The sequence below is a fragment of the Coregonus lavaretus genome (genome assembly GCF_964263955.1).
Source record: "Coregonus lavaretus genome assembly, contig: HAP1_SCAFFOLD_329, whole genome shotgun sequence".
NCBI classification, from domain to species: Eukaryota; Metazoa; Chordata; class Actinopteri; order Salmoniformes; family Salmonidae; genus Coregonus; species Coregonus lavaretus.
This window is the reverse complement of record NW_028160267.1, coordinates 38,543-64,608: the sequence shown is the minus strand read 5'-3', so window position 1 is coordinate 64,608 and position 26,066 is coordinate 38,543. Positions and strand designations below refer to the sequence as shown.

At 37.8% G+C, this 26,066-nt stretch overlaps 1 protein-coding gene across 1 annotated transcript in view; it reads right to left on the bottom strand.

The window, feature by feature from the left end:
- Positions 1-19,828, bottom strand: part of LOC311121967 (GRB2-associated-binding protein 2-like) — a gene marked incomplete at its 3' end in the record, with an annotated part of 69,033 nt that extends 49,205 nt beyond the window's left edge. The window contains exon 1 of the mRNA XM_084196397.1: positions 19,534-19,828. Coding sequence (XP_084052523.1) covers positions 19,534-19,798 — 265 coding nt within the window. The 5' untranslated portion in view covers positions 19,799-19,828. The remainder of the gene's footprint in view (positions 1-19,533) is intronic.
- Between the last annotated feature and the right edge of the window lie 6,238 nt (positions 19,829-26,066).

The window sequence follows — 26,066 nt, the reverse complement described above, 5'->3', positions numbered from 1 at the left end:
GGCCTGCCAGTGTGTTCACCTTTATATACCTCAATGACCGCTTTGAGTATCCCCCTCTTCCTCAGTGCACCAAAGAGGGTCTGTGTGGCTGAATGAAAGTCAGGAGTTACGGTTAGGCAAAATAGGATTTTGAATGGAAATCAATTTTAGGTCCCCACAAGGATAGTAAAACCCTAATTGCTCCTGTAAGTCGCTCTGGTTAAGAGCGTCTGCTAAATGACTAAAATGTAAATGTAAATGTATATGCTGTGTGTGTGTGTGTGTGTGTGTGTGTGTGTGTGTGTGTGTGTGTGTGTGTGTGTGTAAGTGGTTCCTCTGTTCAGGCTGTCCTCATCTGGGAGTTCAAAAGGCCGGGGAGGAGGGGATGCGAGTCAGGGGAGGACAAGGAGAGATGGAGGGGTGAGGGTGTGTGCGTGGGGGACGGGATACAGAAGGTGGGGGAGAACATAATGGAACAAAGCATCTGATTGACGAGAGGCGGATCCATTCATTAGATTGTGCTCTGGGGTGGGTCTCTCTGGGATAAGCCACACACAGTACAACACCATCCCCCAGACCATCACAGCTTCACCTAGGAGTTTTTTTCAGCAGCGGTGGCAATGTTAGTGTGGAGGGGTAGTGGGCGTGGCCAGTGGAGGGGTAGTGGGCGTGGTTTTAGAGGCCCTCCTCTTGGCCGCAGAGACAACATGTTGCTGTTTTAAAGCTACATCCCTGCAGTTCTACACATTTAGCCAAGGCTGATGTTGTGTTCTTCTGCTATCTGAGTGACTCAAACATTATAACAAAATCAAATGGGGGCCCGATGCCTTGACATTTTTAGAATTTTAGATTCTCCCTGACTGATTCTTTAGATTCTTTTTATTTTGGTGATTTTTAGTTCTCAAAGATGATCTTATTTTTTAAAATATATTGCGCCATTGTATTTTTTACATAAATTAGTTCATATCTGGTTTTAGTCATTTAAGCTTTCACTGAAAATGTTTTACCATCCCGAAAATTGTCTGAGGCAGCCACGATTTAGCAGTGGCCATGCACTGTTGCTAAATGCATATAGGGGAAACACTGCCTCAACAGAAGGGCAGTTAAAATAGGAGAGCATCCATGTCTGTCTGTCTGTCTGTCTATCTCCAGCATCCATCCCACTGGGCACACCATGTCTGTCTGTCTGTCTGTCTGTCTGTCTGTCTGTCTGTCTGTCTGTCTGTCTGTCTGTCTGTCTGTCTGTCTGTCTGTCTGTCTGTCTGTCTGTCTGTCTGTCTGTCTGTCTAGCTCCAGCATCCATCCCACTGGGCACACCATGTCTGTCTGTCTGTCTAGCTCCAGCATCCATCCCACTGGGCACACCATGTCTGTATGTCTGTCTGTCTGTCTGTCTGTCTGTCTGTCTGTCTGTCTGTCTGTCTGTCTGTCTAGATCCAGCATCCATCCCACTGGGCACACAATGTCTGTCTGTCTGTCTAGCTCCAGCATCCATCCCACTGGGCACACCATGTCTGTCTGTCTGTCTGTCTGTCTGTCTGTCTGTCTGTCTGTCTGTCTGTCTGTCTGTCTGTCTGTCTGTCTGTCTGTCTGTCTGTCTAGATCCAGCATCCATCCCACTGCACACATCATGTCTGTCTGTCTGTCTAGATCCAGCATCCTTCCCACTGGGCACACCATGTCTGTCTGTCTGTCTGTCTGTCTGTCTGTCTGTCTGTCTAGATCCAGCATCCACTGTAACATTTGGAAATAAGGAATTCTATGATAGCGAATCAGATCATCCCTTTAGTAGAAGCCCACTGTATTGAAAATGCTTTTTAGCAGCATGACAACTATTAACAATTTCAATAATAAGGAAACAAGCATCATTCTTAAACCACTATTGAAACCAAAATGTTGACGCAGGCCCATAGGACTCTGGTCAAAAGTGGTGCACTATATATGTATGTCGCTCTGGATAAGAGCGTCTGCTAAATGCCTAAAATGTATGTAAATGTATATAAGGAATGGGGTGCTGTTTGGGATATATTTATATTATATTAAAGGATGTTATATTATATTACAGGATGTTATATTATATTACAGGATGTTATATTACAGGATGTTATATTATATTACAGGATGTTATATTATATTACAGGATGTTATATTATATTACAGGATGTTACATTATATTACAGGATGTTACATTATATTACAGGATGTTACATTATATTACAGGATGTTACATTATATTACAGGATGTTATATTACAGGATGTTATATTATATTACAGGATGTTATATTACAGGATGTTATATTATATTACAGGATGTTATATTATATTACAGGATGTTATATTATATTACAGGATGATATATTACATTACAGGATGTTATATTACAGGATGTTATATTACAGGATGTTATATTATATTACAGGATGTTACATTATATTACAGGATGTTATATTATATTACAGGATGTTATATTACATTACAGGATGTTATATTACAGGATGTTATATTATATTACAGGATGTTATATTACAGGATGTTATATTACAGGATGTTATATTATATTACAGGATGTTATATTACAGGATGTTATATTACAGGATGTTATATTATATTACAGGATGTTATATTATATTACAGGATGTTATATTATATTACAGGATGTTATATTAAAGGATGTTATATTATATTACAGGATGTTATATTAAAGGATGTTATATTATATTACAGGATGTTATATTATATTACATGATGTTATATTACATTACAGGATGTTATATTACAGGATGTTATATTACAGGATGTTACATTATATTACAGGATGTTATATTATATTACAGGATGTTATATTACAGGATGTTATATTACATTACAGAAAGTTATATTACAGGATGTTATATTACAGGATGTTATATTATATTACAGGATGTTATATTACAGGATGTTATATTACAGGATGTTATATTATATTACAGGATGTTATATTATATTACAGGATGTTATATTATATTACAGGATGTTATATTACAGGATGTTATATTATATTACAGGATGTTATATTACAGGATGTTATATTATATTACAGGATGTTATATTATATTACAGGATGTTATATTACATTACAGGATGTTATATTACAGGATGTTATATTACAGGATGTTACATTATATTACAGGATGTTATATTATATTACAGGATGTTATATTACAGGATGTTATATTACAGGATGTTATATTACAGGATGTTATATTATATTACAGGATGTTATATTATATTACAGGATGTTATATTATATTACAGGATGTTATATTACAGGATGTTATATTATATTACAGGATGTTATATTACAGGATGTTATATTATATTACAGGATGTTATATTATATTACAGGATGTTATATTACATTACAGGATGTTATATTACAGGATGTTATATTACATGATGTTATATTATATTACAGGATGTTATATTACAGGATGTTATATTATATTACAGGATGTTATATTACAGGATGTTATATTACAGGATATTATATTACAGGATGTTATATTACAGGATGTTATATTACAGGATGTTATATTATATTACAGGATGTTATATTACAGGATGTTATATTACAGGATGTTATATTATATTACAGGATGTTATATTATATTACAGGATGTTATATTACATTACAGGATGTTATATTACAGGATGTTATATTATATTACAGGATGTTATATTACAGGATGTTATATTATATTACAGGATGTTATATTACAGGATGTTATATTACAGGATGTTATATTATATTACAGGATGTTATATTATATTACAGGATGTTATATTATATTACATGATGTTATATTATATTACAGGATGTTATATTACAGGATGTTATATTATATTACAGGATGTTATATTACATTACAGGATGTTATATTACATTACAGGATGTTATATTACAGGATGTTATATTACAGGATGTTACATTATATTACAGGATGTTATATTATATTACAGGATGTTATATTATATTACAGGATGTTATATTACAGGATGTTATATTACATTACAGGATGTTATATTACAGGATATTATATTACAGGATGTTATATTACATTACAGGATGTTATATTACAGGATGTTATATTATATTACAGGATGTTATGTTATATTACAGGATGTTATATTACAGGATGTTATATTACAGGATGTTACATTATATTACAGGATGTTATATTATATTACAGGATGTTATATTACATTACAGGATGTTATATTACAGGATGTTATATTATATTACAGGATGTTATATTACAGGATGTTATATTATATTGCAGGATGTTATATTATATTACAGGATGTTATATTACAGGATGTTATATTATATTACAGGATGTTATATTATATTACAGGATGTTATATTATATTACAGGATGTTATATTATATTACAGGATGTTATATTATATTACAGGATGTTATATTATATTACAGGATGTTATATTATATTACAGGATGTTATATTACAGGATGTTATATTATATTACAGGATGTTATATTACAGGATGTTATATTATATTACAGGATGTTATATTATATTACAGGATGTTATATTACATTACAGGATGTTATATTACAGGATGTTATATTACAGGATGTTACATTATATTACAGGATGTTATATTATATTACAGGATGTTATATTATATTACAGGATGTTATATTACAGGATGTTATATTACAGGATGTTATATTATATTACAGGATGTTATATTATATTACAGGATGTTATATTATATTACAGGATGTTATATTACAGGATGTTATATTATATTACAGGATGTTATATTACAGGATGTTATATTATATTACAGGATGTTATATTATATTACAGGATGTTATATTACATTACAGGATGTTATATTACAGGATGTTATATTACATGATGTTATATTATATTACAGGATGTTATATTACAGGATGTTATATTATATTACAGGATGTTATATTACAGGATGTTATATTACAGGATATTATATTACAGGATGTTATATTACAGGATGTTATATTACAGGATGTTATATTATATTACAGGATGTTATATTACAGGATGTTATATTACAGGATGTTATATTATATTACAGGATGTTATATTATATTACAGGATGTTATATTACATTACAGGATGTTATATTACAGGATGTTATATTATATTACAGGATGTTATATTACAGGATGTTATATTACAGGATGTTATATTATATTACAGGATGTTATATTATATTACAGGATGTTATATTATATTACAGGATGTTATATTATATTACAGGATGTTATATTACAGGATGTTATATTATATTACAGGATGTTATATTACATTACAGGATGTTATATTACATTACAGGATGTTATATTACAGGATGTTATATTACAGGATGTTACATTATATTACAGGATGTTATATTATATTACAGGATGTTATATTATATTACAGGATGTTATATTACAGGATGTTATATTACATTACAGGATGTTATATTACAGGATATTATATTACAGGATATTATATTACAGGATGTTATATTACATTACAGGATGTTATATTACAGGATGTTATATTACAGGATGTTATATTATATTACAGGATGTTATGTTATATTACAGGATGTTATATTACAGGATGTTATATTACAGGATGTTACATTATATTACAGGATGTTATATTACATTACAGGATGTTATATTACAGGATGTTATATTATATTACAGGATGTTATATTACAGGATGTTATATTATATTGCAGGATGTTATATTATATTACAGGATGTTATATTACAGGATGTTATATTATATTACAGGATGTTATATTATATTACAGGATGTTATATTATATTACAGGATGTTATATTATATTACAGGATGTTATATTACAGTACAGGATGTTATATTATATTACAGGATGTTATATTATATTACAGGATGTCATATTACAGGATGTTATATTATATTACAGGATGTCATATTACAGGATGTTATATTATATTACAGGATGTTACATTATATTACAGGATGTTATATTATATTACAGGATGTTATATTACAGGATATTATATTACAGGATGTTATATTATATTACAGGATGTTATATTATATTACAGGATGTTATATTACAGGATGTTATATTATATTACAGGATGTTATATTATATTACAGGATGTTATATTATATTACAGGTTGTTATATTACAGGATGTTACATTATATTACAGGATGATATATTATATTACAGGATGTTATATTACAGGATGTTATATTACAGGATGTTATATTATATTACAGGATGTTATATTATATTACAGGATGTTATATTGCAGGATGTTATATTATATTACAGGATGTTATATTATATTACAGGATGTTATATTACAGGATGTTATATTATATTACAGGATGTTATATTATATTACAGGATGTTATATTATATTACAGAATGTTATATTACAGGATGTTATATTATATTACAGGATGTTACATTATATTACAGGATGTTATATTACAGGATGTTACATTATATTACAGGATGTTCTATTATATTACAGGATGTTATATTACAGGATGTTATATTACAGGATGTTATATTATATTACAGGATGTTATATTATATTACAGGATGTTATATTGCAGGATGTTACATTATATTACAGGATGTTATATTATATTACAGGATGTTATATTACAGGATGTTATATTATATTACAGGATGTTATATTATATTACAGGATGTTATATTATATTACAGGATGTTATATTACATTACAGGATGTTATATTACAGGATGTTATATTATATTACAGGATGTTATATTATATTACAGGATGTTATATTATATTACAGGATGTTACATTATATTACAGGATGTTATATTACAGGATGTTACATTATATTACAGGATGTTCTATTATATTACAGGATGTTATATTACAGGATGTTATATTACAGGATGTTATATTATATTACAGGATGTTATATTATATTACAGGATGTTATATTGCAGGATGTTATATTATATTACAGGATGTTATATTACAGGATGTTATATTATATTACAGGATGTTATATTACAGGATGTTATATTATATTACAGGATGTTATATTATATTACAGGATGTTATATTATATTACAGGATGTTATATTATATTACAGGATGTTATATTATATTACAGGATGTTATATTATATTACAGGATGTTATATTATATTACAGGATGTTATATTACATTACAGGATGTTATATTACAGGATGTTATGTTATATTACAGGATGTTATATTATATTACAGGATGTTATATTATATTACAGGATGTTATATTATATTACAGGATGTTATATTATATTACAGGATGTTATATTATATTACAGGATGTTATATTATATTACAGGATGTTATATTACATTACAGGATGTTATATTACAGGATGTTATATTATATTACAGGATGTTATGTTATATTACAGGATGTTATATTATATAACAGGATGTTATATTACAGGATGTTATATTATATTACAGGATGTTATATTATATTACAGGATGTTATATTATATTACAGGATGTTATATTATATTACAGGATGTTATATTATATTACAGGATGTTATATTACAGGATGTTATATTACAGGATGTTATATTATATTACAGGATGTTATATTACATTACAGGATGTTATATTACATTACAGGATGTTATATTACATTATAGGATGTTATATTACAGGATGTTATATTATATTACAGGATGTTATATTATATTACAGGATGTTATATTACATTACAGGATGTTATATTACATTACAGGATGTTATATTACATTACAGGATGTTATATTATATTACAGGATGTTATATTATATTACAGGATGTTATATTACATTACAGGATGTTATATTACAGGATGTTATATTATATTACAGGATGTTATATTATATTACAGGATGTTATATTATATTACAGGATGTTATATTATATTACAGGATGTTATATTACATTACAGGATGTTATATTACATTACAGGATGTTATATTACATGATGTTATATTATATTACAGGATGTTATATTATATTACAGGATGTTATATTACATTACAGGATGTTATATTACAGGATTTTATATTATATTACAGGATGTTATATTACATTACAGGATGCTATATTACATTACAGGATGTTATATTACATTACAGGACGTTATATTACATTACAGGATGTTATATTACAGGATGTTATATTATATTACAGGATGTTATATTAAATGATGTTATATTATATTACAGGATGTTATATTACAGGATGTTATATTACATTACAGGATGTTATATTACAGGATGTTATATTATATTACAGGATGTTATATTATATTACAGGATGTTATATTACAGGATGTTATATTATATTACAGGATGTTATATTATATTACAGGATGTTATATTACAGGATGTTATATTACAGGATGTTATATTATATTACAGGATGTTATGTTATATTACAAGATGTTATATTACAGGATATTATATTATATTACAGGATGTTATATTATATTACAGGATGTTATATTACAGGATGTTATATTACATTACAGGATGTTATATTATATTACAGGATGTTATATTACATTACAGGATGTTATATTACATTACAGGATGTTATATTACAGGATGTTATATTATATTACAGGATGTTATATTACAGGATGTTATATTATATTACAGGATGTTATATTACAGGATGTTATATTATATTACAGGATGTTATATTATATTACAGGATGTTATATTATATTACAGGATGTTATATTACAGGATGTTATATTATATTACAGGATGTTATATTATATTACAAAATGTTATATTACATTACAGGATGTTATATTACAGGATGTTATATTACAGGATGTTACATTATATTACAGGATGTTATATTATATTACAGGATGCTATATTACATTACAGGATGTTATATTACATTACTGGATGTTATATTACAGGATGTTATATTATATTACAGGATGTTATATTAAATGATGTTATATTATATTACAGGATGTTATATTACAGGATGTTATATTACATTACAGGATGTTATATTACAGGATGTTATATTATATTACAGGATGTTATATTATATTACAGGATGTTATATTACATTACAGGATGTTATATTACAGGATGTTATATTATATTACAGGATGTTATATTATATTACAGGATGTTATATTATATTACAGGATGTTATATTACAGGATGTTATATTACAGGATGTTATATTATATTACAGGATGTTATATTACAAGATGTTATATTACAGGATATTATATTATATTACAGGATGTTATATTATATTACAGGATGTTATATTACAGGATGTTATATTATATTACAGGATGTTATATTACATTACAGGATGTTATATTACAGGATGTTATATTATATTACAGGATGTTATATTACATTACAGGATGTTATATTGCAGGATGTTATATTATATTACAGGATGTTATATTGCAGGATGTTATATTACAGGAAGCCCGGCAGCAGAAGTCCTGGGGGCCCCCGTGTTGCTCAGTTGGCTTGCAACGCCAGGGTTGTGGGTTTGATTAACACAGGGGGGCAGTATGAACAAAAAAAAATGTATGCACTCACTAACTGTAAGTCGAGCGTCTGCTAAATGACTAAAATGTAAATGTAAATCAGGCAACCTGACACTCTGGACAAAAGTAGTGCACTATACAGGGACTAGTGAGCCATGAGGGACACAACCTCGTTAGTTCAACTAAAATCGATGGCTGTGAAGGGCACTTTGGAAGGGGGAAAACATGCACACATAGGGAGAGGGGGACAGAGAGAGCAGGAGAGATAGAGACAGATACAGAGAGAGAGAGAGAGAGAGAGAGAGAGAGAGAGAGAGACAGAGACAGAGAGAGAGAGAGAGAGAGAGAGAGAGAGAGAGACAGAGACAGAGACAGAGACAGAGACAGAGACAGAGACAGAGACAGAGACAGAGACAGAGACAGAGACAGGGAGAGAGAGAGAGAGAGAGAGCGAGAGAGAGAGAGAGAGAGAGAGAGAGAGAGAGAGAGAGAGAGAGAGAGAGAGAGACACAGACAGACAGAGAGAGAGAGAGAGAGAGAGAGAGAGAGAGAGAGAGAGAGAGAGAGAGAGAGAGAGAGACAGACAGAGAGAGAGAGAGAGACAGAGTTGGAGAGCAGATAATGATACATTACTCCACTGCCCCACGCTAACCTTGTAGCCTGTCCCTGGAGTCTGCACTGCTCTGCTTGGCACAGACAGATCTGAGTATTGATATAGTATGGCTGCCTACTGCCCCACCCCCACTGTCATAAACACACATACGTCTGCCACTCCCCACGCCACGACAGACAAAATTCTCTCTCTCCCTCTCTCCATTCATAGACAGTAAACAAAAGGGAAACAACAGTCAACATTTCACTCACAAAAGTTTTAAAAGAATGTTCAAATGTTATATTATTGACTATATACAGTGTTGTAACAATGTGCAAGTAGTTGAAGTATGAATGGGAAAATAAATAAACATAAATATGGGTTGTATTTACAATGGTGTTTGTTCTTCACTGGTTGCCCTTTTCTTGTGGCAGCAGGTCACAAATCTTGCTGCTGTGATGGCACACTGTGATATTTCACCCAACAGATATGGGAGTTTATCAATGTTTCATTAGTTTTCAAATTCGTTGTGGGTCTGTGTAATCTGAGGAAAAATATGTGTCTCTAATATGGTCATACATTTGGCAGGAGGTTAGGAAGTGCAGCTCAGTTTCCACCTCATTTTGTGGGCAGTGTGCACATAGCCTGTCTTCTCTTGAGAGCCAGGTCTGCCTACGGCGGCCTTTCTCAATAGCAAGGCTATGCTCACTGAGTCTATACATAGTCAAGGATTTTCTTAATTTAGGGTCAGTCACAGTGGTAAGGTATTCTGCCACTGTGTACTCTCTGTTTAGGGCCAGATACCATTCCAAATTTCTCCGTTTTTTGGTTAATTCTTTCCAGTGTGTCAAATAGTTATATTTTTTGTTTTCTCATGGTTTGGTCTAATTGTGTTGTTGTCCTGGGGCTGTGTGGGGTCTGTTTCCAGGACCAGCTTGCTTATGGGACCCTTCTCCAGGTTTATCTCTCTGTAGGTGATGGCTTTGTAATGGAAGGTTTGGGAATCACTTCCTTTTAGGCGGTTGTAGAATTTAATGTCTCTTTTCTGGATTTTGAAAGTTAGTGGGTATCGGCCTAATTCTGTTCTGCACGCAATATTTGGTATTTTACGTTGTACACAGAGGATATTTTTGCAGAATTCTGCATGCAGAGTCTCAATTGGGTGTTTGTCCCATTTTGTGAATTCTTGGTTGGAGTGGACCCCAAACCTCAAAACCACAGAGGGCAATCAGTTAAATTACTGATTTAATAATTTTTTGCCAGACCCTAATTGGGATGTTGAGTTTTATGTTCCTTTTAATGGCATAGAAGCCCCGCCCCCCCCCCCCCCCCCCCCCCGGGAGAGTGGTCCAGCCAGAGGGTAACAGCCATAACTGATAAAGGATGTTAGTGCAACAAAATTAAGGCAGTTTAAACTATTCTTAAAACATTACAATAAATTCGCAGATTTCACAACACACTGTGTGCCCTCAGGCCCCTATTCCACTACCACCACATATCTACAGTACAAACTCCATGTATACGTGTGTGTATAGTGCGTATGTTATTGTGTGTGTGTATGCATGTGTCTGTGCCTATGTTTGTGTTGCTTCACAGTCCCCGCTGTTCCATAAGGTGTATTTTTATCTATTTTTTAAATCTAATTTTACAGCTTGCATCAGTTACTTGATATGGAATGGAGTTCCATGTAGTCATGGCTCTATGTAGTACTGTGCGCCTCCCATAGTCTGTTCTGGACTTGGGGACTGTGAAGGTGCGACAAAACTAGGGCCTGTAGGACCTGCCTTGTTCATAGTGCTGTTAAGAAGGTAGAGTAGCGCTTTATTATGGACAGACTTGTATCAATATGTTTTGACCATGACAGTTTACAATCCAGGGTTACTCCAAGCAGTTTAGTCACATCAACTTGCTCAATTTCCACATTATTTATTACAAGATTTAGTTGAGGTTTAGGGTTTAGTGAACGATTTGTCCCAAATACAATGCTTTTAGTTTTAGAAATATTTAGGACTAACTTATTCCTTGCCACCCATTCTGAAAATAGCTGCAGCTCTTTGTTAAGTGTGGCAGTCATTTCAGTCGCTGTAGTAGCTGACATGTATAGTGTTGAGTCATCCGCATACATAGACACACTGGCTTTACTCAAAGCCAGTGGCATGTCATTAGTAAAGATTGAAAAAAGTCATGGGCCTAGACAGCTGCCCTGGGGAATTCCTGATTCTACCTGAATTATGTTGGAGAGGCTTCCATTAAAGAACATCCTCTGTGTTCTGCTAGACAGGAAACTATTCATCCACAATATAGCAGGGGGGGTAAAGCCATAACACATACGTTTTTCCAGCAGCAGACTATGATCGATAATGTCAAAAGCCGCACTGAAGTCTAACAAAACAGCCCCCACATTTTTTTAATCATCAATTTCTCTAAGCCAATCATCAGTCATTTGTGTAAGTGCTGTGCTTGTTGAATGTCCTTCCCTATAAGTGTGCTGAAAGTTTGTTGTCAATTTGTTTACTGTAAAATAGCATTGTATCTGGTCAAACACCATTTTTTCCAAAAGTTTGCCAAGGGTTGGTAACAGGTTGATTGGTCGGCTATTTGAGCCAGTAAAGGGGGCTTTACTATTCTTAGGTAGCGGAATGACTTTTGCTTCCCTCCAAGCCTGAGGGCTTAAATAGAGAAAATGGCAAATAGGAGTGGCAATATCATCTGCTATTATTCTCAGTAATTTTACATTTAAGTTGTCAGACCCCGGTGGCTTGTCATTGTTGACAGACAACAATAATTATTTCACCTCTTCCAACCTCACTTTACGGAATTCAAAATTACATTTTACATTTACATTTTAGTCATTTAGCAGACGCTCTTATCCAGAGTGACTTACAGTTAGTGAGTGCATACATTTTTCATACTGGCCCCCCGTGGGAATCGAACCCACAACCCTGTCGTTGCAAGCACCATGCTCTACCAACTGAGCTACAGGAGGCCTATTACAATTACAATGCTTGTCTTTCATAATATACATAATATACAGATATACTTGGATGTGTAGTGTCAGCGTTTGTTGCTGGCATGTCATGCCTAAGTTTGCTAATCTTGCCAAATGAAAAAAATAATTAAAGTTGTTGGCAATATCAGTGGGTTTTGTGATGAATGAGCAATCTGATTTAATGAATGATGGAGCTGAGTTTGTGTTTTTTCCCAAAATGTAATTTAAGGTGCTCCAAAGCTTTTTACTATCATTCTTTATGTCATTTATCTTTGTTTCATAGTGTAGTTTCTTCTTCTTTTTATTCGGTTTAGTCACATGATTTCTCAATTTGCATTATGTTTGCCAATCGGTTGTGCAGCCAGACTCATTTGCCATTCCTTTTGCCTCATCCTTCTCAACCATACAATTGTTCAATTCCTCATCAATCCAGGGGGATTTAACCGTTTTTATAGTCATTTTCTTAATGGGTGCATGCTTATTAGTAACTGGAATAATCATTTTCATTAATGTGTGTCAAAATGATCACAAGAACGGTGAGCAAAAATCCCAGAACCACACGGGGGGACCTAGTGAATGATCTGCAGAGAGCTGGGACCAAAGTAACAAAGCCTACCATCAGTAACACACTACGCCGCCAGGGACTCAAATCCTCCAGTGCCAGACGTGTCCCCCTGCTTAAGCCAGTACATGTCCAGGCCAGTCTGAAGTTTGCTAGAGTGCATTTGGATGATCCAGAAGAGGATTGGGAGAATGTCATATGGTCAGATGAAACCAAAATAGAACTTCTTGGTAAAAACTCAACTCGTCGTGTTTGGAGGACAAAGAATGCTGAGTTGCATCCAAAGAACACCATACCTACTGTGAAGCATGGGGGTGGAAACATCATGCTTTGGGGCTGTTTTTCTGCAAAGGGACCAGGACGACTGATCCGTGTAAAGGAAAGAATGAATGGGGCCATGTATCGTGAGATTTTGAGTGAAAACCTCCTTCCATCAGCAAGGGCATTAAAGATTAAACGTGGCTAGGTCTTTCAGCATTACAGTGATCCCAAACAAACCGCCCGGGCAACAAAGGAGTGGCTTCGTAAGAAGCATTTCAAGGTCCTGGAGTGGCCTAGCCAGTCTCCAGATCTCAACCACATAGAAAATCTTTGGAGGGAGTTGAAAGTCTGTGTTGCCCAGCGACAGCCCCAAAACATCATTGTTCTAGAGGAGATCTGCATGGAGGAATGGGCCAAAATACCAGCAACAGTGTGTGAAAACCTTGTGAAGACTTACAGAAAACATTTGACCTGTGTCATTGCCAACAAAGGGTATATAACAAAGTATTGAGAAACTTTTGTTATTGACCAAATACTTATTTTCCACCATAATTTGCAAATAAATTCATTAAAAATCCTACAATGTGATTTTCTGGAATTCTCATTTTGTCTGTCATAGTTGACGTGTACCTATGATGAAAATTACAGGCCTCTCTCATCTTTTTAAGTGGGAGAACTTGCACAATTGGTGGCTGACTAAATACTTTTTTCCCCACTGTATATGTCAGCATATCTAACCCTAAATCAAGATGGGGAGACTACTAGACTATATATGTAAGCATATCTAACCCTAAATGAAGATGGAGAGACTACTAGACTATATATATATGTCATGATATCTAACCCTAAAACAAGATGGGGAGACTACTAGACTATATATGTCAGAATATATAACCCTAAATCAAGATGGGGAGACTACTAGACTATATATATGTCAGGATATCTAACCCTAAATCGAGATGGAGAGACTACTAGACTATATATGTCAGGATATCTAACCCTATCCCTAAATCGAGATGGGGAGACTACTAGACTATATATGTCAGGATATCTAACCCTAACCATAAAACAAGATGGGGACACTACTAGACTATATATGTCAGGATATCTAACCCTAAATCAAGATGGGGAAACTACTAGACTATATATGTCAGGATATATAACCCTAAATCAAGATGGGGAGACTACTAGACTATATATGTCAGGATATCTAACCCTAAATCAAGATGGGGAGACTACTAGACTATATATGTCAGGATAACTAACCCTAAATCGAGATGGGGAGACTACTAGACTATATATGTCAGGATATCTAACCCTATCCCTAAATCTAGATGGGGAGACTACTAGACTATATATGTCAGGATATCTAACCCTAAATCAAGATGGGGAGACTACTAGACTATATATGTCAGGATATCTAACCCTAAATCAAGATGGGGAGACTACTAGACTATATATGTCAGGATATCTAACCCTAAATCAAGATGGGGAGACTACTAGACTATATATGTCAGGATATCTAACCCTAAATCGAGATGGGGAGACTACTAGACTATATATGTCAGGATATCTAACCCTAACCCTAAATCGAGATGGGGAGACTACTAGACTATATATGTCAGGATATCTAACCCTAAATCAAGATGGGGAGACTACTAGACTATATATGTCAGGATATCTAACCCTAAATCAAGATGGAGAGACTACTAGACTATATATGTCAGGATATCTAACCCTAAATCAAGATGGAGAGACTACTAGACTATATATGTCAGGATATCAAATCCTAAATCAAGATGGTGAGACTACTAGACTATATACATGTCAGGATATCTAACCCTAAATCAAGATGGGGAGACTACTAGACTATATATGTCAGGATATTTAACCCTAAATCAAGATGTGGAGACTACTAGACTATATATGTCAGGATATCTAACCCTAAATCAAGATGGGGAGACTACTAGACTATATATGTCAGGATATCTAACCCTAAATCAAGATGTGGAGACTACTAGACTATATATGTCAGGATATCTAACCCTAAATCAAGATGGGGAGACTACTAGACTATATATGTCAGGATATCTAACCCTAAATCAAGATGGGGAGACTACTAGACTATATATGTCAGGATATCTAACCCTAAATCAAGATGGGGAGACTACTAGACTATATATGTCAGGATACCTAACCCTAAATCAAGATGGGGAGAATACTAGACTATATATGTCAGGATATCTAACCCTTAAAACAAGATGGGGAGACTACTAGACTATATACAGTGGGGGAAAAAAGTATTTAGTCACTCACCAATTGTGTAAGTTCTCCCACTTAAAAAGATCAGAGAGGCCTGTAATTTTCATTATAGGTACACGTCAACTATGACAGACAAAATGAGAAATTCCAGAAAATCACATTGTAGGTTTTTTCATGAATTTATGAGTTTCTCAATACTTTGTTATATACCCTTTGTTGGCAATGACACAGGTCAAACGTTTTCTGTAAGTCTTCACAAGGTTTTCACACACTGTTGCTGGTATTTTGGCCCATTCCTCCATACAGATCTCCTCTAGAGCAGTGATGTTTTGGGGCTGTCGCTGGGCAACACGGACTTTCAACTCCCTCCAAATATTTTCTATGGGGTTGAGATCTGGAGACTGGCTAGGCCACTCCAGGACATTGAAATGCTTCTTACGAACCCACTCCTTCATTGCCCGGGCGGTGTGTTTGGGATCATTGTCATGCTGAAAGACCCAGCCACGTTTCATCTTCAATGCCCTTGCTGATGGAAGGATGTTTTCACTCAAAATCTCACGATACATGGCCCCATTCATTCTTTCCTTTACACGGATCAGTCGTCCTGGTCCCTTTGCAGAAAAACAGCCCCAAAGCATGATGTTTCCACCCCCATGCTTCACAGTAGGTATGGTGTTCTTTGGATGCAACTCAGCATTCTTTGTCCTCCAAACATGACGAGTTGAGTTTTTACCAAAAAGTTCTATTTTGGTTTCATCTGACCATATGACATTCCCCCAATCCTCTTCTGGATCATCCAAATGCACTCTAGCAAACTTCAGACGGGCCTGGACATGTACTGGCTTAAGCAGGGGGACACGTCTGGCACTGCAGGATTTGAGTCCCTGGCGGCGTAGTGTGTTACTGATGGTAGGCTTTGTTACTTTGGTCCCAGCTCTCTGCAGGTCATTCACTAGGTCCCCCCGTGTGGTTCTGGGATTTTTGCTCACCGTTCTTGTGATCATTTTGACCCCACGGGGTGAGATCTTGCATGGAGCCCCAGATCGAGTGAGATTATCAGTGGTCTTGTATGTCTTCCATTTCCTAATAATTGCTCCCACAGTTGATTTTTTCAAACCAAGCTGCTTACCTATTGCAGATTCAGTCTTCCCAGCCTGGTGCAGGTCTACAATTTTGGTTCTGGTGTCCTTTGACAGCTCTTTGGTCTTGGCCATAGTGGAGTTTGGAGTGTGACTGTTTGAGGTTGTGGACAGGTGTCTTTTATACTGATAACAAGTTCAAACAGGTGCCATTAATACAGGTAACGAGTGGAGGACAGAAGAGCCTCTTGAAGAAGAAGTTACAGGTCTGTGAGAGCCAGAAATCTTGCTTGTTTGTAGGTGACCAAATACTTATTTTCCACCATAATTTGCAAATAAATTCATTAAAAATCCTACAATGTGATTTTCTGGAGAAAAAAAATCTCATAGTTGACGTGTACCAATGATGTAAATTACAGGCCTCTCTCATCTTTTTAAGTGGGAGAACTTGCACAATTGGTGGCTGACTAAATAAAAATTTTCCCAACTGTATGTCAGCATATCTAACCCTAAATCAAGATGGGGAAACTACTAGACTATATACAGTCGTGGTCAAAAGTTTTGAGAATGACACAAATATTAATTTTCACAAAGTCTGATGCCTCAGTTTTTTTGATGGCAATTTGCATATACTCCCGAATGTTATGAAGAGTGATCAGATGAATTGCAATTAATTGCAAAGTCCCTATTTGCCATGAAAATGAACTTAATCCCAAAAAAACATTTCCACTGCATTTCAGCCCTGCCACAAAAGGACCAGCTGACATCATGTCAGTGATTCTCTCGTTGACACAGGTGAGAGTGTTGACGAGGACAAGGCTGGAGATCACTCTGTCATGCTGATTGAGTTAAATAACAGACTGGAAGCTTTAAAAGGAGGGTGGTGCTTGAAATCATTGTTCTTCCTCTGTTAACCATGGTTACCTGCAAGGAAACACGTGCCGTCATCATTGCTTTGCACAAAAAGGGCTTCACAGGAAAGACTATTGCTGCTAGTAAGATTGCACCTAAATCAACCATTTATCGGATCAAGAACTTCAAGGAGAGAGGTTCAATTGTTGTGAAGAAGGCTTCAGGGCCCCCAAGAAAGTCCAGCAAGCGCCAGGACCGTCTCCTAAAGTTGATTCAGCTGCGGGATCGGGGCACCACCAGTGCAGAGCTTGCTCAGGAATGGCAGCAGGCAGGTGTGAGTGCATCTGCACGCACAGTGAGACGTAGACTTTTGGAGGATGGCCTGGTGTCAAGAAGGGCAGCGAGCCTCCTGTGGTTAATTCAATTGATTGGACATGATTTGGAAAGGCACACACCTGTCTATATAAGGTCCCACAGTTGACAGTGCATGTCAGAGCAAAAACCAAGCCATGAGGTCGAAGGAATTGTACGTAGAGCTCCGAGACAGGACTTGAACCCGATCGAACATCTCCGGAAAGACCTGAAAATATCTGTGCAGCGACGCTCCCCATCCAACCTGACAGAGCTTGAGAGGATCTGCAGAGAAGAATGGCAGAAACTCTCCAAATACAGGTGTGCCAAGCTTGAAGCGTCATAGCCAAGAAGACTCAAGGCTTTAAACGCTGCCAAAGGTGATTCAACAAAGTACTGAGTAAAGGGTCTGAATACTTATGTAAATGTGATATTAATGTTTTTTTTAAATTCATTTGCAAACATTTTGTCATTATGGGGTTTTGTGTGTACATTGATGATGGAATTTTTTTTTTTAATTTAATCAATTTTAGAATAAGGCTGTAACTTAACAATGTGGGAAAACTGAAGCGGTCTGTGCACTGTGGTTTTAATAAGACAACACCCTGATGTTATCATCTAACCTGAAGCTATTGAAGGATCCACTCATACGTTCCCAGCAAACACACAACCACCATACAACGTTGTCCCAACATTGTGATATCATGTCTTTATGACAATGAAGCAAAAGTGATCCTATTTGAGAATGTAGGAGAAGGAGGGGGAGAGAGAGAGAGAGAGAGAGACCCTGTCCAGAAAACAACCCCTAACCTACTACACCTAAGATCTAAACAAGACTCCTAGGTGGGTGGGGCTAAGGGCTGGGTGTAGGTTCAGGGGTCACAGTACATAACGTAGTTGTTCTCCTCAGACTGGTTGAACCAACCAGGTTAAAGGTTAAGTAGGATTCAGGGGTCAGAGGTCAGGGGATGTAGCCTACGTACCGTGGTTGTTCTGCTCTGACTGGTTGAAGCCACACAGCTGACAGATGGAGCGGACCCACTTGTTCATCTCCTCCTCTGTCTCTGCCACCAGGTAAAAGGTGCGCTCTGACGTCTTGATGTCGAACACAAAGCTATCCTGAAACTCCTTCCTCTTGAAGGTCAGCCCAGCGTCCACCTGCTCACAGCAATGCAGGTCGATGACCCGGATGGGCTTCTTGGAGTGGTCGTTCTTATAGTACTCCAGGACATCAGGGTCGCCAGACATCCGACCACTACGCAGGATGAACCAACGCTTTTTCCACCCCTGGAGAGAAGACATCACAAACAAACATGTCTTCAATGTTTACATTTTTAGTCATTTTAGCAGACGCTCTTATCCAGAGCGACTTACAGGAGCAATTAGGGTTAAGTGCCTTGCTCAAGGGCACATCGACAGATTTTTCACCTAGTCGGCTCGGGGGATTAGAACCAGCGACCTTTCGGTTACTGGCACAACGCTCTTCACCACTAAGCTACCTGCTAATTGTATTAACCGTGAAAACACACAAACCACTCTCAGTACGATCACAAACCTTACCGCCCTCAATTCAAACCATCTTCAAAAATCAAGCAAACCCTACCCAACATCAAATCAGACCAACTTCAACAAGTACATTTTCATTCTAGTAAATGCCATATGAATGTTGGTAGTACAGGCTACTATTTACTGATGAATTATCTGGAATCTCTTGGTCAACAGTGATTCCCCTGAAGAATGAAGTCATAAACTCTGTTGACTGTCTGTTCCCTCAGTCTGTTCCCTCAGTCTGTTCCCTCAGTTTGTTACTACAGTCTGTTCCCTCAGTCTGTTCCCTCAGTCTGTTCCCTCAGTCTGTTACTACAGTCTGTTACTACAGTCTGTTCCCTCAGTCTGTTACTACAGTCTGTTACTACTGTCTGTTCCCTCAGTCTGTTACTACAGTCTGTTCCCTCAGTCTGTTACTACAGTCTGTTCCCTCAGTCTGTTACTACAGTCTGTTACTACAGTCTGTTACTACAGTCTGTTCCCTCAGTCTGTTCCCTCAGTCTGTTCCCTCAGTCTGTTACTACAGTCTGTTACTACAGTCTGTTCCCTCAGTCTGTAACTACAGTCTGTTACTACAGTCTGTTACTACAGTCTGTTCCCTCAGTCTGTTCCCTCAGTCTGTTACTACAGTCTATTCCCTCAGTCTGTTCCCTCAGTCTGTTCCCTCAGTCTGTTACTACTGTCTGTTCCCTCAGTCTGTTACTACAGTCTGTTACTACAGTCTGTTCCCTCAGTTTGTTACTACAGTCTGTTCCCTCAGTCTGTTCCCTCAGTCTGTTACTACAGTCTGTTACTACAGTCTGTTCCCTCAGTCTGTTCCCTCAGTCTGTTACTACAGTCTGTTACTACAGTCTGTTCCCTCAGTCTGTTACTACAGTCTGTTCCCTCAGTCTGTTCCCTCAGTCTGTTCCCTCAGTCTGTTCCTACAGTCTGTTACTACAGTCTGTTCCCTCAGTCTGTTCCCTCAGTCTGTTACTACAGTCTGTTCCCTCAGTCTGTTACTACAGTCTGTTCCCTCAGTCTGTTACTACAGTCTGTTACTACAGTCTGTTCCCTCAGTCTGTTCCCTCAGTTTGTTCCCTCAGTCTGTTACTACTGTCTGTTCCCTCAGTCTGTTCCCTCAGTCTGTTCCCTCAGTCTGTTCCCTCAGTCTGTTACTACAGTCTGTTCCCTCAGTCTGTTACTACAGTCTGTTACTACAGTCTGTTCCCTCAGTCTGTTCCCTCAGTCTGTTCCCTCAGTCTGTTACTACTGTCTGTTCCCTCAGTCTGTTCCCTCAGTCTGTTCCCTCAGTCTGTTCCCTCAGTCTGTTCCCTCAGTCTGTTACTACTGTCTGTTCCCTCAGTCTGTTACTACAGTCTGTTCCCTCAGTCTGTTACTACAGTCTGTTACTACAGTCTGTTCCCTCAGTCTGTTACTACAGTCTGTTACTACAGTCTGTTCCCTCAGTCTGTTACTACAGTCTGTTACTACAGTCTGTTCCCTCAGTCTGTTCCCTCAGTCTGTTACTACTGTCTGTTACTACAGTCTGTTACTACAGTCTGTTCCCTCAGTCTGTTACTACAGTCTGTTCCCTCAGTCTGTTCCCTCAGTCTGTTACTACAGTCTGTTACTACAGTCTGTTACTACAGTCTGTTCCCTCAGTCTGTTCCCTCAGTCTGTTCCCTCAGTCTGTTCCCTCAGTCTGTTACTACAGTCTGTTCCCTCAGTCTGTTACTACAGTCTGTTACTACAGTCTGTTCCCTCAGTCTGTTCCCTCAGTCTGTTACTACAGTCTGTTCCCTCAGTCTGTTCCCTCAGTCTGTTCCCTCAGTCTGTTCCCTCAGTCTGTTCCCTCAGTCTGTTCCCTCAGTCTGTTACTACAGTCTGTTCCCTCAGTCTGTTCCCTCAGTCTGTTCCCTCAGTCTGTTCCCTCAGTCTGTTCCCTCAGTCTGTTACTACAGTCTGTTCCCTCAGTCTGTTACTACAGTCTGTTCCCTCAGTCTGTTACTACAGTCTGTTCCCTCAGTCTGTTCCCTCAGTCTGTTCCCTCAGTCTGTTCCCTCAGTCTGTTCCCTCAGTCTGTTACTACAGTCTGTTCCCTCAGTCTGTTCCCTCAGTCTGTTACTACAGTCTGTTCCCTCAGTCTGTTCCCTCAGTCTGTTCCCTCAGTCTGTTACTACAGTCTGTTCCCTCAGTCTGTTCCCTCAGTCTGTTCCCTCAGTCTGTTACTACAGTCTGTTACTACAGTCTGTTCCCTCAGTCTGTTACTACAGTCTGTTCCCTCAGTCTGTTCCCTCAGTCTGTTCCCTCAGTCTGTTACTACTGTCTGTTCCCTCAGTCTGTTACTACAGTCTGTTCCCTCAGTCTGTTCCCTCAGTCTGTTCCCTCAGTCTGTTCCCTCAGTCTGTTCCCTCAGTCTGTTCCCTCAGTCTGTTCCCTCAGTCTGTTACTACAGTCTGTTCCCTCAGTCTGTTACTACTGTCTGTTCCCTCAGTCTGTTACTACAGTCTGTTCCCTCAGTCTGTTACTACAGTCTGTTCCCTCAGTCTGTTCCCTCAGTCTGTTACTACAGTCTGTTACTACAGTCTGTTCCCTCAGTCTGTTACTACAGTCTGTTCCCTCAGTCTGTTACTACAGTCTGTTCCCTCAGTCTGTTACTACAGTCTGTTACTACAGTCTGTTACTACAGTCTGTTACTACAGTCTGTTCCCTCAGTCTGTTCCCTCAGTCTGTTCCCTCAGTCTGTTCCCTCAGTCTGTTCCCTCAGTCTGTTACTACTGTATGTTCCCTCAGTCTGTTACTACAGTCTGTTCCCTCAGTCTGTTACTACTGTCTGTTCCCTCAGTCTGTTCCCTCAGTCTGTTCCCTCAGTCTGTTCCCTCAGTCTGTTACTACAGTCTGTTACTACAGTCTGTTACTACTGTCTGTTCCCTCAGTCTGTTACTACAGTCTGTTCCCTCAGTCTGTTACTACTGTCTGTTCCCTCAGTCTGTTACTACAGTCTGTTCCCTCAGTCTGTTACTACAGTCTGTTACTACAGTCTGTTACTACAGTCTGTTACTACTGTCTGTTCCCTCAGTCTGTTCCCTCAGTCTGTTACTACAGTCTGTTACTACAGTCTGTTACTACAGTCTGTTCCCTCAGTCTGTTCCCTCAGTCTGTTCCCTCAGTCTGTTCCCTCAGTCTGTTACTACTGTCTGTTCCCTCAGTCTGTTACTACAGTCTGTTCCCTCAGTCTGTTACTACAGTCTGTTCCCTCAGTCTGTTACTAAAGTCTGTTCCCTCAGTCTGTTACTACAGTCTGTTACTACAGTCTGTTCCCTCAGTCTGTTACTACAGTCTGTTCCCTCAGTCTGTTACTACAGTCTGTTACTACAGTCTGTTCCCTCAGTCTGTTACTACAGTCTGTTCCCTCAGTCTGTTACTACAGTCTGTTACTACAGTCTGTTCCCTCAGTCTGTTACTACAGTCTGTTCCCTCAGTCTGTTACTACAGTCTGTTCCCTCAGTCTGTTCCCTCAGTCTGTTACTACTGTCTGTTCCCTCAGTCTGTTACTACAGTCTGTTACTACAGTCTGTTACTACTGTCTGTTCCCTCAGTCTGTTCCCTCAGTCTGTTACTACAGTCTGTTACTACAGTCTGTTCCCTCAGTCTGTTACTACAGTCTGTTCCCTCAGTCTGTTCCCTCAGTCTGTTCCCTCAGTCTGTTACTACTGTCTGTTCCCTCAGTCTGTTACTACAGTCTGTTCCCTCAGTCTGTTACTACAGTCTGTTCCCTCAGTCTGTTACTACTGTCTGTTCCCTCAGTCTGTTCCCTCAGTCTGTTCCCTCAGTCTGTTAATACTGTCTGTTCCCTCAGTCTGTTACTACAGTCTGTTACTACAGTCTGTTACTACAGTCTGTTACTACAGTCTGTTCCCTCAGTCTGTTCCCTCAGTCTGTTACTACAGTCTGTTACTACAGTCTGTTCCCTCAGTCTGTTACTACAGTCTGTTACTACAGTCTGTTCCCTCAGTCTGTTACTACAGTCTGTTACTACAGTCTGTTACTACAGTCTGTTACTACAGTCTGTTCCCTCAGTCTGTTACTACAGTCTGTTACTACAGTCTGTTCCCTCAGTCTGTTCCCTCAGTCTGTTCCCTCAGTCTGTTCCCTCAGTCTGTTCCCTCAGTCTGTTACTACAGTCTGTTACTACAGTCTGTTCCCTCAGTCTGTTACTACAGTCTGTTACTACAGTCTGTTCCCTCAGTCTGTTCCCTCAGTCTGTTACTACAGTCTGTTCCCTCAGTCTGTTACTACAGTCTGTTCCCTCAGTCTGTTACTACAGTCTGTTACTACAGTCTGTTACTACAGTCTGTTCCCTCAGTCTGTTCCCTCAGTCTGTTACTACAGTCTGTTCCCTCAGTCTGTTACTACAGTCTGTTACTACAGTCTGTTACTACAGTCTGTTCCCTCAGTCTGTTCCCTCAGTCTGTTCCCTCAGTCTGTTACTACAGTCTGTTACTACAGTCTGTTCCCTCAGTCTGTTACTACAGTCTGTTCCCTCAGTCTGTTCCCTCAGTCTGTTACTACAGTCTGTTCCCTCAGTCTGTTCCCTCAGTCTGTTACTACAGTCTGTTACTACAGTCTGTTCCCTCAGTCTGTTACTACTGTCTGTTCCCTCAGTCTGTTACTACTGTCTGTTCCCTCAGTCTGTTACTACAGTCTGTTACTACTGTCTGTTCCCTCAGTCTGTTACTACTGTCTGTTCCCTCAGTCTGTTCCCTCAGTCTGTTCCCTCAGTCTGTTACTACTGTCTGTTCCCTCAGTCTGTTACTACAGTCTGTTACTACAGTCTGTTCCCTCAGTCTGTTACTACAGTCTGTTCCCTCAGTCTGTTCCCTCAGTCTGTTACTACAGTCTGTTACTACAGTCTGTTACTACAGTCTGTTCCCTCAGTCTGTTACTACTGTCTGTTCCCTCAGTCTGTTCCCTCAGTCTGTTACTACTGTCTGTTCCCTCAGTCTGTTACTACAGTCTGTTACTACAGTCTGTTCCCTCAGTCTGTTACTACAGTCTGTTCCCTCAGTCTGTTCCCTCAGTCTGTTACTACAGTCTGTTCCCTCAGTCTGTTCCCTCAGTCTGTTACTACTGTCTGTTCCCTCAGTCTGTTACTACAGTCTGTTACTACAGTCTGTTACTACAGTCTGTTCCCTCAGTCTGTTACTACAGTCTGTTACTACAGTCTGTTCCCTCAGTCTGTTCCCTCAGTCTGTTACTACAGTCTGTTCCCTCAGTCTGTTACTACTGTCTGTTACTACAGTCTGTTACTACAGTCTGTTCCCTCAGTCTGTTACTACTGTCTGTTCCCTCAGTCTGTTACTACAGTCTGTTACTACTGTCTGTTCCCTCAGTCTGTTACTACAGTCTGTTCCCTCAGTCTGTTACTACTGTCTGTTCCCTCAGTCTGTTCCCTCAGTCTGTTACTACAGTCTGTTACTACAGTCTGTTCCCTCAGTCTGTTACTACAGTCTGTTACTACAGTCTGTTCCCTCAGTCTGTTACTACTGTCTGTTCCCTCAGTCTGTTCCCTCAGTCTGTTCCCTCAGTCTGTTACTACAGTCTGTTACTACAGTCTGTTCCCTCAGTCTGTTACTACTGTCTGTTCCCTCAGTCTGTTCCCTCAGTCTGTTACTACAGTCTGTTACTACAGTCTGTTCCCTCAGTCTGTTACTACAGTCTGTTCCCTCAGTCTGTTCCCTCAGTCTGTTACTACAGTCTGTTCCCTCAGTCTGTTACTACAGTCTGTTACTACAGTCTGTTCCCTCAGTCTGTTCCCTCAGTCTGTTCCCTCAGTCTGTTACTACAGTCTGTTCCCTCAGTCTGTTCCCTCAGTCTGTTCCCTCAGTCTGTTCCCTCAGTCTGTTCCCTCAGTCTGTTACTACAGTCTGTTCCCTCAGTCTGTTACTACAGTCTGTTCCCTCAGTCTGTTACTACAGTCTGTTCC